General features: G+C 43.7%; 1 protein-coding gene across 3 annotated transcripts in view; it reads left to right on the forward strand.

Annotated features, from left to right (window-relative positions):
* The window catches only part of KIAA0586 (KIAA0586 ortholog), a 243281-nt gene that overhangs the window by 104683 nt on the left and 123326 nt on the right, over nucleotides 1–15272 (forward strand). For 2 of the 3 annotated variants that reach the window (XM_073610065.1, XM_073610067.1), the window contains exons 22-25: nucleotides 1708–1832; nucleotides 4673–4916; nucleotides 5630–5846; nucleotides 13465–13706. In XM_073610065.1, the coding sequence (XP_073466166.1) occupies nucleotides 1708–1832; nucleotides 4673–4916; nucleotides 5630–5846; nucleotides 13465–13706 (828 nt within the window). The remainder of the gene's footprint in view (nucleotides 1–1707; nucleotides 1833–4672; nucleotides 4917–5629; nucleotides 5847–13464; nucleotides 13707–15272) is intronic. The other variant, XM_073610066.1, reaches the window with a different exon arrangement.

Raw genomic sequence — 15272 nt, forward strand, 5'->3', positions numbered from 1 at the left:
ATGAGAGTAGAAAAAAGATTAAGTAGTCCCTCAAGCTTTTTTTTTTTTTTTTTTTTTTTTTTTTTTTTTTTGGAGTCGCATATGATTTTTTTTTTTGTTAACTTTTTTTTGTCCAAGTATAGATCTTAGTTTTTCCTAAGTATGTTTAAATCAACTAACATCTGACTGACTCACTACCTACTACCTCTGCTGGAAGTCTATTCCAAATATCAACTAGTTTTTCAGTAAATACGTTCTAAGATTCGTTTTGAACTTTCCTTCTGCTATTTTGAGGTCATGTCCCTGTGTTCTTGGTCTTGGCTTCATTTTGAAAATACTGCACTCCTGAACTTTATTCACCCCTTGGATGTATTTAAAGGTTTCAGTCATGTCTTCTTTCCCCCAAATTGTTTTCCTTTGTAGTGCTGGCCAACACTGTATCCCCAAAATTGTACTCTATCAAGGGATTATTTTCCCTAGGTGCAATATTTTACATTAAAGCAGAACCGAAGTTGCACTGTAAAAAAACTGCGCGTAGGCAGGCTTTTATTGCAGAAGATATATGCACTCTCTTTATTGCAATAAAATGCCCCTACCTGCCTGCTGACTCCTCCGTCACTGTAAACTAAGCTTATAGTGCCGGGCCAATCAGCAGATTGCGGGTGGAACATGTAACATTTTCCAAAGGTGAACTTTGCCTTTAGTAAACATTGAACTGAAGTTTATGTTGCTTTGATCAGTCCTCCAGCAAGTCCTAGCGTGTATAGATTTTTTATTAGATCATTACGTGGAACTGTATCAAATGCTTTGCTGAAATCAAGATATAGGCTATGCCCACAGCACCACCCTGGTCCAAAACATTAGTGATCTAGTCAAAAAATTCAATCAGATTAGTCTGACATGATGTTCCAACATTATGAGGCAGTTTAGTGAGGGCCATTTTCTCTTACATGACAATGACCCTGTGCACATAGCCAGCTCAATATAGACAAGTGTGTGGAGAAACTTTAGTGGCCTACACAAAGATTATGACTTTAGCCTTATTGAACACCTTTGGGATGAACTGGAATCTCAATTGTAACCCATCCTATCGTTCAATATCAGTACCTTACCTCAAACGTTCTTTTGGCTGAATGGGCACAATTTCAAAATCTTGTAGAAGGCCTTACCAGGGGGGTGGAGGCTGTTATAGCCACAAATGAGAGGGGCACCTCCATATAAATGCCCATGGTTTTGGAATGGGATGTCCAGCAAGTTCATGTAGGTGTAATGTTCAGATGCCCTCAGTCTTTTTGGCCAAATGATGTATAGCATATGACTCTTATGCTAGGGTTGCCACATCATCCATTTAATCCAGGACACATATTATTTACACAGGTTCTGAGGCTGATTTAATGCAGATAAGGCACCACGTGAATTTAATTACCACCTAAATCTGCCACAGAACATGTGTAATTAATGTGTGTCCTGAATTAAAGGGATGATGTTGCAACCCTACTCTATGCACACTTATAATGTACAACGAGCCCCTCGCTTCTTAAAGCTAAAAACCTTGGGGGTCTGTATGTTTCTAAAGTCTTCCCTGTTGACTGAGTTTTTTTTTTAACTGATAAAGTTTGTCTTTTTGTTTTTTTGATTCAGTACAGTTATTTCAGAGCTCATCTTCTTGTTTGTAGTTGTAGCTGTTGGAGGTAAAATCTTGCCGTTTTTTTTTTTTTTTTTTTGCAGGCGTTCCTGTGGATTCCAGTTTGATTCGCAACTATGTCGAAGAAGCTTTGGCAGAGATTATAGCCACCATACTGAGAGAGATTCGAGCTGTGCCAACTCATTCTCTGGAACAGCCTGATGTGCAGGTAAATAAGTATTGCATTTTTACCTTCTATATTATCATTTTCCTTTACTTATTTATATCCGTAAGGGTCTAACACTGTGTTATGAGTAAGAGCAGTGACGGCATCTGCCCAGCTAAGTTTTGACACTGAAGCTTACCCATGATGGATGCCAGCAGTGAGGAAGTGAGGATGGGCGAGTGTAATTTGTTGGTGATGTAAGCTGTCAGCAGACACGGTCACTTTGCTCTGAATGGACAAAGTGACAGTGCTTTTAACAATAATGCAAATTAAAATAGAAAAAAAGTACTTGTACGCTACTCAAAGTGTGAATCAATAAATAAAGTGCAATGTGTGGATATATAGCTGCTGAACTCTTATGCCCTGTACACACGGTCGGATTTTCCGACGGAAAATGTGTGATAGGACCTTGTTGTCGGAAATTCCAACCGTGTGTGGGCTCCATCACACATTTTCCATCGGAATTTCCGACACACAAAGTTTGAGAGCTTGCAATAAATTTTTCCGACAACAAAATCCGTTGTCGGAAATTCCGATCATGTTTACACAAATCTGACGCACAAAGTGCCACGCATGCTCAGAATAAATTAAGAGACGAAAGCTATTGGCTACTGCCCCGTTTATAGTCCCGACGTACGCGTTTTACGTCACCGCGTTCAGAATGATCTAATTTTCTGACAACTTTGTTTGACCGTGTGTATGCAAGACAAGTTTGAGCCAAAATACGTCGGAAAAAATCCATGGATTTTGTTGTCGGAATGTCCGAACAATGTCCGACCGTGTGTACAGGGCATTACAGTGTCACCAGCACCTAATAAAAATCATTACAACCAAATAGAGCAGCGCTATATGTAAACCCTTAAGTGACTCAAAATTAATGATATCTTCACAGTATCACAAAGATAATTCCTTAAAGTGTTTACATATAGCGCTGCTCCATTTGATTGTAATAATTCAACCATAGTGCATCTTTACATTTTATTTAGAGATGAATAGGTAAGCTGTGGCTAAATTAAAGCAGCATTTGATTGTAGCACATATCTTCCCAACTGACTTTATAAAACCTCATATTTCTATTTCCTCTTTTTCTTTTTGCACTAATGTAAGAATTTAGTGTTCTCTCGCAGTTTTAGTTTGCTCCATCCATATTGGACAAGCTAATTATTTTCTTGAGCTTTAAATATGCTGAAGTCCATACAGATATTAAAAACACTAATTAAAGCAGCTCTGTAGTCATATTACTTCATTATTGTATTTTTTTTAAATGGAAGCAGTGTAAGTTCCTGAGTTTGAACTGGTATTAGCCTCCTGCAGTCTACTATGCAGCAAGCATGCTGAGAAGAGGAGAGATTAGAGAGACAAAGAAATAAGTGAATCTTGCTGCTTTCTCATTTCACTGTCCAGTCACAGGGTTTGGGGTGGAGAAGGATGCCTGTAAGTGAAAGTGAAACTGCAGCTGAGAATGACCAGGTTTTATCCCTGCCAGGCAAGGCTGCACTGTGTGGAAGGGCTGTGTATCTCTGGTCTTATGGACAGAAATACAAATCCATTGGCAGGTAAACAGGCCCTTTTTTACCTATTCTATCTGCTTGTTTAGCTGTTTACCAGAAGTTCGACTTTAAAGATGAAAGCAATGTTTGTACCTAAACTGATCAAGTGACACAGCCCCAGTGTTCTTGTAGATATGCATGAACCCCTTTATTAAATATACAACTTATTCTTGGGTTCACATCCTTCTTTGTTTGTTTCTAATTTTGTTTTATTGAAAAAGCGTAAATAAAGAAACATACATTCACAATACAGTAGTATATGCCAAATATGGAAGTTACGGGATATACAATTCTGCATCAACCAATGCAAAATCCAGAAGGCATCAGGATACAAAGTATCAAATATACATCATATAAGTGTATGCGCATATAAACATCACTATGAAGGAAATGACAACAGAAACCACTCAAAAACCATAGTGCATTCCCAATTCTTAAAGCGGACTTCTACCCAAAAGTGGAAGCTCCGCTTATCTGCTCCCCCCCCCCCCCCCCCCCCTGGTGCCACATTTGGCACCTTTTAGGGGGGAACGGGTACCTGTTTTTGACAGGTACCCGTCCCCACTTCTGGGAGACTGCTCTGCGGCGACGTCTCTCGGAAGTTCACCCCCCCCTCCTCCGCCACGGGACAGTTAGAAAGCGCAGTACGCTTCGCGCATGCACAGTAGGGAACCGGCTGTGAAGCTGAAAGGGGTGCCGACATCGCGGGATCCCTGGACAGGTAAGTGTCCTAATATTAAAAGTCAGCAGCTACAGTATTTGTAGCTGCTGACCTTTAATTTATTTCATATGGGGGGGGGGGGCGAACTCCGCTTTAAGCATAAAAGTATCACTGAGATGTGCACCTGAAGCACAAATATAGTTGTAGTGACTGTAGAGGTGCTAGTATTTTAGACACTTTAGAACAACATGGTAGCAATCCAATATTGCCAACATGAACATATGTGAGTACAGTACAGAACAATTATGTCATAATGTAGGTGTATATTATTGCAAAGATCATCAAGTAAAGAAAGAATGGAGTCACCAGTGCCCTGGGTCTCCAACCAGGGACCCCAGAGTTTAGAAAACCTCCCTGGACACCCTCTCGCCTCAAATGTTATTCTGTATAAAGGTAGGCTCTAGTTAACCAGTCGTTACCACTAACCTATGTGTAATAGGTCATTGTGTATCTGGGTTCACATCCTTCTAATGGCCAGGCTCACATGGAGGAATATAAAAAAGTCAGCATGTTACACATAGGTGGGTATTAATCTGGGGACAAAAATTACTTTTAGTTTTCTCTTTTTACAGCCTGGCCCTGATGAGATTGCATCAGTTCCCACTCCTCAGAGCACACCTCCAGCTTCTCCCCTGCCTTCACCAAGGGAAAAGTCCATCATGAAAACACCTGAACCAGTTCCCACCCCTCAGAGCACACCTCCTGCTTCTCCCCTGCCTTCTGCAAGGGAGCCGTCCATTGTGAAAACACCTGAACTATCTCCACAAACATCAGTAGAAGAACCAGATGTTCATCAGGAAGAGCTTGATGACCATGGTAAGTAGTTTGCTAGCATTGGTATCTTCTCATATTTGTGATTTCAAAACAAGGAGTATATTATGTTTTTGAACTTTTAGTTCATTATGAGATATGGCACCATTAAGTTTATGCTGCCTCTGCAGGAAAATTGAAGTCAACATTAGCCTTAGACAAAAGATGATCAGATTTGGCCAAATTTTTACCTGGATCTGCTGATGGTCCTCGTGCCTTTGGGTACTTGCAGACAGTAGCATGCATCTTGTCCAAGTGTTCATATAAGAAAAGAACATTATTGAGTAAAAAATCTCATAGATTTTTTTACTCCCTGTGTTTCTTCAGATTGGGTGACATTTTCTTGTCTTGGAGCAGGGGGGACAAGACCTGTTGTAATCATATTGGTTATCATTAACCTTGTCTGATCTTTTATGGTTTTCCCCTTACTATGCTGCCTCTGAGAGTTGTCCCCCACCCCTCTATATAGGCTAAAAGCATATGGTTAGCCAAGCCCATGTTTCATGTTCATTAAACTGAATACTCCAGGGGCCTAGAGACATTTGGATCAACTGCTTCAATAGGCATGAACATATGCACACGCAGAAAAAAAGCATGCTTATTGCATAATTATGGAAATTATATATTTTCAGATATCTGCAACACGATCAAAATGTCTCTAATGTCTATGTTTGGTTTAATATAAAACCCTGTTAATTTTCCTTATCGTTCTTTTCTAGAAGAGAAGAGTCTTCCGGTCAAAGTTGACACACCCACAATAACTCCAGCACCTTCACCCCCCAAAGCAGCCACTCCCACACCTGTCCTATCAAAAGAGAATGAAGAACCACCTGCCGTTCAGGCTTCTCCTCCCAACCCTTGGGGTGAAATAGAGCTTCCATTGGAAGAGGAGAACCCACACTCTCTCATAGAAGCTGTTGAGTTTAAAGATGCAGCGTAAGTATAAACTTTACTAGCATTAGGTCCAGATAGTTGCTGGGCATTACCATATCTGGTTGCAGGTCTAAGTTTCTTCTAAAATCTACATTCACAGCTATGTTATGATTCATGTTATTAACATCCAGCAGTGTAATCTGTTTTTTCTTCATCGTACATCACGGGACACAAAGCCATAGTATTAACTATATGGGTATATAGGCACCTTCAGGTGATGGACACTGGCACACCCAATACAGGAAGTTCACTCCCCATATAACCCCTCCTCCTACGAGGAGTACCTCAGTTTTTTCACCAGTGTCTAAGGTGTTGGTCACGAGTGAATATGTGCTCTGAAGAGCTCCGCTGGAGGGACCCTTGCTGGATTCAAAGTGTCACTGAGGCCAAAGTGGATGGTAGGAAGAAGGAGGTTTTGTCTGTAACGCCTCTCTTTGCAGGGCTGGACCCCGGGACCCAGGGTTTTGGTCATGTTCACATTACCCTAAGTTTTTCCTGGTGGGGTGCTATACAGGTCCAAGGGAGTGGAACCCCCGATAAAAAGGGGACCCGGGCCTTGAAGGTTTGCCAACACAGCCCGCCGTGATGGGTGAAGTTTGAATCTGTTTGTCATCAGCAGTATTCTGCGGCGAGGATAAGGTAAGGGAAGAAGCCTAGAAACTGTAAAAAGTCCACCTATGGTTTTTTCTTCCTTGGGAAAAATGTTGTCATGCCTTAAATCTCCACTAGAGGGAGTAAAGGGAGTAAATGCACGTACCTTAATTTATTGTCTTCACTTCAGCTCAGTGTCAGTCTGTGTGTGGATTCAGCAGCAGCTTGTCACAGCGGGGATTCCTCATTAAGGTAAGAGATCTGCCATCTGCATTTCTCCCCCCTGGAGGGACCATAAGGGTTAGAGAACTCAACAGTTGTTGCTGCTCCCCTACGGTGGTCCCGTTTTTTGCTCTAAAGAGTTTCCCCCTGCTTGGCGTCATTTTGGGCTCTGCCTCAGCTCCCCTGACCACCCCCCCCCCCCCCCCCCGTGATGGGACTGCAAGTCCCGAAGGCCACCCGCACGCGTGGGAATGTTTTGAAATTCAAACGAAAGGGGGGGCGAGTGTGTACGGAGGGGGCGGGGCCTCGTCGCGGCACTGTGTGTGCAACGTAGCGTTCACGAGGACACATGGTGCTAGCGCGAGGTGGAGACATTATACAAGAGCAGTCTCTTCTCAGCTGGATAGTGAGAAGAGCAAGCTGGCTGATCACTTGGGAAACAGGAGCGGTGGGGCATGTAAGGGCTGCAGATGGGCATTCCCAATAGAGGAAAGGACATTCTTTCCCAGCCCTAGGCTGAACTTTTAGTAGCGGCATTATTTATTCAGACTATTTGTTCAGCGACTAGTGAATTTAAATAGTACCTCTACTTTGTGCTTAAGACTATGCCTGCTAAAAAGGACACCACAAAAACCTCAAAAAAGGTACCAAAAATTTCATGTCCAGGCGCTGGGAACTCCAGTCGTGCCTCCACACTATCATCTTCTGCTGAAATACCGGAAGTGGCAAGCCAGGGTGAGTCATTGGAACCAACTGGTGGTGCAGCTGCTTCTTACATCTCAGCCCCTGTATACATGACTGAAGGTGCCTTTTCCTCCACCCTGTTGGGGCTAGAGGGAACATTAGCGGCTTTTATTGCATCCTCCATCCAAAGGGATGGGAAGAGTGCTAGATCCCCCTCCCCCACCTTAGACCCTTTACCAGGGGAGCAGTGGGTAGAGGATGAGGTGTTACCCTCAGGTGATCAGGAGGAAAGACAAACCGATTACTCCTCTGCGGAGGAAACAACGGTGGATGAACCCTTTTCAGCCTCACAATCTGAGAAATTGCTGGTACAGTCTCTTACGCAAATGGTTCGTTCCACTTTCAAGCTACCCCTAATGGAGTCAGCTGAAAGTTCAGTTTCTTCTTTGGATTCCTTAAAACCTTCACAGCCTTTGCATGCGTTTCCTGTCCATGAATTAGCTTATTTATGCTGAATGGGATCACCCGGATAAGCATTTTCTCCCTCCAAAGAGATTCACAGTACCCTATCCCATGGAGGAGAAATTCACCAAAAGATGGAATGTACCAGCAGTTGATGCTGCTACTGTATTTCCAGTGTGAATAAAAGTCTAACTTGTCCAGTAGACAATGCACAAATGCTTAAGGATCCAACAGTAAAAGGTTGGAATTCCTGTTAAAATCCTCTTTTTCTTTGGCAGGTGACGTTACTCAGCCTGCAGTCGCTGCAATAGGCATCTGTCAATCCCTAAGGGACCAGTTTAGAGAGGCCCTTAAGGAGGTTCCTGTACAGCAAGCCCGGGATTTGGCTGAACTACCAAGAGCATTATGTTTTGCCATAGACTCCATTAAAGATTTTATTCACCAGGCGTCCCGCCTTGCGCTTGTGCTAGTACACATGCGTAGGATCTTGTGGTTAAAAAATTGGTCAGCTGAGGCACCACGCAAAAGGCTCCTGACTGGTTTTCCTTTTCATGGGGATCGGCTATTTGGGGATGATTTGGACAAATACATCCAAAAGATTTCAAGTAGGAGAAGTACTCTTTTGCCAGTCAAGAGAAGAAATAAACGCCCTTCATTTATGCGGGCTCTTTCTCCTGCGCCAGGGGCATGCGCCTCTAGGCAGTAGCGACGGCCTCCGCCGTCAGAGTCTAGAGGAAAGCCTCAGGATCAGGCCCAGGCACAAAAGAAGTCCTGGGGACGGAAACCTCCAAAACAGAATTCTAAAGCCTCATTATGAAGGGGCGCCCCTTCTCGCCAGGGTGGGGTGAAGACATCTGCAGTTCTCAGAAGTCTGGCAAGAGGAAATTCAGGACAGATGAGTCACCTCCACGGTAACGCTAGGGTACAAACTGGAATTTCGGAGTTTCCACCATCTCGTTTTCTGAGGTCAAACATTCCCAAAGATCCAGGGAAAAGGCAATTTCTGTTTCGGGCACTAGACCGATTACTGGCTCAGGGGGTGATCATACAAATCCCCACAGAACAGTAAGGTTTGGGGTTTTATTCAAACCTCTTTACGGTACCAAAACCGAATGGAGATGTCAGACCCATTCTAAGTCTAAAGAATCTAAATCAGTTCCTGAAGATACGCTGTTTTCGCATGGAGTCGATCAGGTCGGTGGTTCCTATCCTACAAGGAGGAGAACTTCTGGCGTCTATCGACATCAGGGATCATATCTGCATGTCTCTGAAAGGAAAATCCTTCAGACCAGTTATCTGGAAGGTGGTTGTCATGGTTATGCAATAGAGTTTGTTTGTCAGCTTACCTGTCTCCATGTGTTCATCTCCAAAGACCAGCTGTCTCTCACCTGACTGCTTTTATTAACTCTCCTCTAGCATGGCTTCACCCCAGCTCCTATCAGAGAACTCTATATTAACCTCTGCACTGCAGGTCAGCCCTGCTGATAAACCTTTGTGTGTTTGGCTTCCTGTTCCTGCCTGCCGTGTGCTCTACGTTTATTTCTGTTACCGACCTTGGCGTGTTCTATACTATTCCTGTCTGCTTGTGACCCTTACTATCCCTATTCTTCTGTTGCCTACTGTGGGTGTGAGCTGGGGGACCCTGGGGGTCGCGACCTGGAGCCAGTTGCAGCCCAGTCCATCCTCACCACTAGAGGCTCTGGTGAACACCTGCTGGCTCTTAGACTCCGCGCCCCAGGGAATCCTACGCTCTAACCCCGGTGGGATCCGTGTTGGTGTTCCAGCGGCCCTGCCTTCCTTATACCCGGACTCCCATCCACAGCAGTCAGCCGTAGGTTCCACTGCCTTGCGGTGCACTCCTGATCCCAGCGGTGTGCATCTGTCACCTAGCCTCAAGGTGGCCTGACAGTGGTAATGACAGATGCTAGCCTTTCAGGTTGGGGAGCAGTGCTAGAAAAGACAACTGTCCAGGGACAGTGGTCAAGGACAGAAAGGACCTTGCCCATCAACATCCTAGAGATTCGGGAAGCAGGTCTGGCTCTGAAGGCCTGGACATTCTGGTTAAGGGGTTGTCCTGTCAGGATCCAATCCCACAATGACACAGCTGCGGCTTACATCAATCACCAAGGGGGCACCAAAAGTCTCGCAGCACAGAGGGAGGTGAACCATATCCTAACTTGGGCAGAAATGAATGTTCCGTGCCTATCAGCAGTTTTTATTCCGGGAGTAGAGAATTGGTAGGCAGGCTTCTTGAGCCGCCAGCAGTTGCTCCCGAGGGAATGGTCCCTTCACCCCGACATTTTTCGGGCTGTTTGCCAAAAATGGGGAACTCCGGACCTAGATCTCCTGGCGTCCAGATTCAACATGAAGCTGCTCAACTTTGTGTCCAGGACAAGGGATCCAGTCACATGGTGACCCCGTGGGATCAGTTCTCACTGATTTATGCATCCCCCCCTATTCAGTTGCTGCCATGACTTCTTTGCAGGATCAAGCTGGAAAGAAAGCCGGTAATTCTTGTAACCCCAGCATGGCCCAGAAGGTCCTGGTATGCAGAAATCGTAAAGATGGTGGTGGGGGATCCATGGTCCCTTCCACTATGGCCAGACCTACTCTCACAGAGGCTAATATTCCATCCTACCTTACAAACTCTAAATTTAATGGCTTGTCTATTGAAACCCACATTCTAAAGAAACATGGGCTTTCCGGGTCAGTTATCTCTACCTTAGTTAATGCAAGGAAGCCAGCTTCCAGAAACATATATTATAGAGTCTGAAGGGCTTATGTTTCCTGTTATGAATCAAAGGGTTGGCACCCTCGGAAGTACAACATAGGCAGAATTCTTGCCTTTCTTCAATTAGGGGTAGAGATGAAGCTGGCCTTGAGTACTATTAAGGGCCAAGTCTCAGCTTTATGGGGCTTATTTCAAAGATGGCTTGCTTCGCCTTCTTTGGTCTGGGTTTTTATGCAAGGGGTGAAACGGCTTAATCCGCCAGTCAGATCTCCTTTGAACCCTTGGGACTTGAACTTCGTTGTGTCAGTGTTACAAAAAGAGCCATTTGAACCGATACAGAATATTCCCTTATGCCGCGTACACACGGTTGGACTTTTCAGCTACAAAAGTCCGACAGCCTTTCGACTGACTTTTGGCGGACTTTCGACTGGCTTTTTAACGACCGGACTTGCCTACACACGATCACACCAAAGTCCGACGGATTCGTACGTGATGACGTACGACCGGACTAAAATAAGGAAGTTGATATCCAGTAGTCAATAGCTGCCCTAGTGTTGGTTTTTGTCCGTCGGACTAGCATACAGACGAGCAGATTTTTCGACCGGACTCGAATCCGTCGGAAAGATTTGAAGCATGTTCCAAATCTAAAGTCCGTCAGATTTTCGACCGAAATAGTCCACTGCAGGTCCGATAAAGCACACACACGGTCGAATTGTCCGCCGGATTTGGTCCGTCGGACCAGTCCGGTCGAAAAATCCGACCGTGTGTACGCGGCATTAGTCCTTCTGACAATTAAGTTAGTGTTCTTGGTTGCTATATGCTCAGCAAGGAGGGTTTCGGAATTGGCTGCTCTTTCTTGTAAAGAGCCATATTTGATTATTCACGAGGACAGGGTCGTGTTGCGTCCTCTTCCAAGTTTTCTGCCTAAAGTGGTCTCAGGTTTTCACCTGAACCAAGATATTGTCCTGCCATCATTTTTTCCAAAACCATGTTCTAGGGAAGAGAAGTCACTACATTGTCTTGATGTGGTGAGAGCGGCCAAAGTCTATTTGAAGATGACTGCTCAGATCCGAAAGACTGATGTCTTATTTGTGTTGCCAGAAGGTCCTAGGAAAGGACAGGCAGCGTCGAAATCCACCGTCGCTAAGTGGATTCGGCAAGTTATAATTCAGGCTTATGGTTTAAAAGGTAAAATTCCACCTTTTCAAGTCAAAGTGCACTCTACCAGAGCAGTTAGTGCTTCTTGGGCAGTGCATCACCAGGCCTCCATGGCTCAGATCTGTAAGGCTGCAACTTGGTCATACATTCACCCAGGTCTTATCAGGTGGCTGTAAGAAGGCATGAGGATATCGCCTTTGGGCGCAGTGTGCTGCAGGCAGCAGTATAGGTCCTCAAGTCTGGGGGTGCCCTACGGGCTGTGTCTCCCTCCCCACAAATAGCATTGCTATGGGAAGTCCCATATAGTTAATACTATGGCTCTGTACGATAAAGAAAATAGGATTTTTTTAACAGCTTACCTGTAAAATCCTTTTCTTGGAGTACATCACGGGACACAGAGGTCCTTCCCCTCTTTTGGGATTTGTGTATATTGCTTTGCTACAAAACTGAGGTACTCCTGGTAGGGGAAGGGGTTATATAGGGCGGGAACTTCCTGTATTATGTGTGCCAGTGTCCATCACCTGAAGGTGCCTATATACCCATATAGTTAATACTATGTCCCGTGATGTACTCTAAAAAAAGGATTTTACAGGTAAGCGGTTATAAAAATCCTATTTTTATTTTGGTGCGCAGAATTATTTCACAAAATACCTAGATCATTACATTTCTTCAATGCCTTAATGAGCTGTCTATTGTCATTGCTGCAGCTATGGACAAACAGCTTTGGTGCATCTTCTTCATAGTGAAAATAAAGTGTAACCTCACCTTTAGTACAGTTAAAGTATATTGTACTTCTTCCTGGGCCCAGACTACCAGTCTTATACTTATCTGTCTCTAATTTAGTAAAATATGTCCAATGAGGCTGCACACCAGCAATGGAGTTTTACTCCAGAGTACGAGCTTGTACTCCAGAGCTGTCTATAGCAATGAATAGGAGTGCAGAGCGCATGCATAGACCTGGCCTATAATTTTATAGCTATAGCGTTTATGAAAAAAGGGTAGCTTTTACACAATATTGTACAGTAACCTGCATTCCCTTTCTTTTTAACGTGAACCTGTGCTTTACCAACACAGGGCAAAGCCACAGGTTTCTATATTCTCCCCTCCCCATGAACACATGCTTCTCTTTCAATCTGTTAGACCACTGAAGTGAAGAGACATTCCTGGTATGTGGAGGAGCATGTGATGCTCGGTAAAGATGAACTTAAATTCAGCCCAATTTTGATCTGTGTGTAATCTCCCAACAGAAGTCTATTGGTAGATTGACTTCTGTTGAACAGACACACAGGAAGACTTTCATCGATCAGCAGCTGCAGCTGCTAATCAGTGTATTCTAACAGCAGAGTGTTGCTGCTGTCAGAATACAATGTTGCACCAGTATTTTTGTGGATTGAATGGTGTCATCCCTGCCCATTTGTCTTTTGCAAAATTATTGACCCCCCCCCCCCCAGTGCCCTTCTCTCCACAGTATAAGAGTACAAACGTTGTTAGTCCAAGATAAGAATGAGGAGGGATAATTGAGGTAACACAAGAAGTGAGCATAGGACAGGTGAACAGGTATTTTTTGCAGTTACCAGTTATAACAAAATGCTTTCAATGGTATACTTAACAGAGCAAAATGGGGCAAATAAGAGAAGTTAAATGTTATTGTATACTTATGCTGTAATGAGCTGTTTGCAACTGTCACACAAGCTTGCTTGGAAAAGTGTTTTTTTTAATTGTATCTTGGGTGTTTCAGAATTTTGTAATTACATAAAGACATATTTATTTTAGTGTAATGACTGTGGCTGTAGAAGAAGAACCAAGAAGCTTAATCTCTGCTGCCTCATCAGAGAAATCTCTCCCAATGTCACCTAAACAGAGAACTCCCTCACCAGTACCCTCTCCACCGGTGTCTGCACCGTCAACGGATGAGAGCAGCTTGACGGTCACTGTAACCGAGTCTGATACCACAGACAAACCCCTCTCAGAAGGCGAGATTGTATATAGCTATGGACAGATAGCTGTTGCTCGAGGTAAGTTCTTCTGTATGATGTCTGGGGAAAGCATGGTTATAAAGGTGACTACACACTATGCCATCTGATTGCGCGTTCTCTTTAGCTCTACAATCAACTACGTAGTGCCCTACCTGATTTGAAATGCATGCAATGATTTGTTTAGGCTTGTCCTCATTTTACATAGTATTGGTTAACAAAGAACAACACCATGGAGGGAACTTTAAGGCACCAATAACCATCAACAATTGTATAAAAAATCCAAACTTTTATTAGAACTTAGTTAAAAATATCAAGAAGAGTACAATACAGTGTGTATGTTATAAGAGAACAAGACATAACATATGTTACTCTAAATCTGCCACAAGGGCTGCGAGGCTCAGTGGTGACTCTTACGCGTTTCAACTCGTAGAGTCTTCTGAAGTATCTGAAAAGATATTATTAAAATTTGGAGCATGTATAGCTTAATCTCATAGAGCATCAGTTGACAAAAAATAAATCTATAAAAAGATTGTATATATATTTACCAGAAAAAGTATCCAAGGGGAAAAAAAAACCCATATGAGGAAGGAGAAGAAGGAGACCATTCCTCTAGCACTGGATAGGTAGAGAGGCTTAGTAAAACATATTACACCACCTATAGAAAAATAGTAAGTAGCTATGAGGTATGTATTCTATGGGCTCCCACAGCTTGGAATTGCTCAAGTATAAATATCAAAATCCAGAGAGAAAAAGTAGCCTACCCCAAGTCTGCATATGCATACTGCATAGTATTGATAAGTCTAAGGGCCGTACACACGGACTGAATATCAGTTGGCTTCTGTTGAAAGGGCATGACCGAAAAAGGTCTGGTACCCAATCAGCGCTCTGAGCCAATGATTGAGAGCACTCACCAGTGTGTTCTGGTCAGAACACAATAGCTCACTGGAGGAAATTGCTGTACTAACATCGGATTGTGTACTCTTTGTTTACCAGGCTTTAGGCTAGGTGCACATATATGCAGGTAAATCACACGCATTCCTGCACCCATAGGCAAATTTTGCTGCTTTTTAGGAGACGCGTTGGGGCAATTTATTCCTACAGGCACCCCAATGTATCTTGGTTTTGGGTGCTGGAATTCACATAGAGTCACATAGAGCAAAAGCACCATGCAATTTCTGTGCGGCTGCAATTTTAAAAAAGTGCAGGGACCTTTTTTCTGCATTTTGTTACGGGTACAGCAGCCCATTCAAATGAATCGCAAAGCGCACCAACCGCACATGTGTGAACCTAGCCTAAAGGAGAATGAGCAGAGACAATATAGTGTATGGCCAGTTTTGTAAGTCCACTTTGGGCCTAAACTGGACATCCACTTAACTGTTAAAGTATATCTAAATGTAGCATTTCAGTTTTGGATAAAGTAGGGAGTAATTGTAACCCCTGTTGTTTCTTTTTTATTTATTTTTTTACTAATAGGCAGCATACCTCCTGATTTCAGTAGTCACTGCAACTTAGGCAGATTCCTCTGATTCTGCGACCACCCCCCTTCCCATTAATCAGCTGTTTCCTCCTTAAGCCTGGTACACACTATGAGTTTTTAGTGGGTTG

This window comes from Aquarana catesbeiana, linkage group LG13 (assembly GCF_042186555.1).
Source record: "Aquarana catesbeiana isolate 2022-GZ linkage group LG13, ASM4218655v1, whole genome shotgun sequence".
Taxonomy (NCBI): Eukaryota; Metazoa; Chordata; class Amphibia; order Anura; family Ranidae; genus Aquarana; species Aquarana catesbeiana.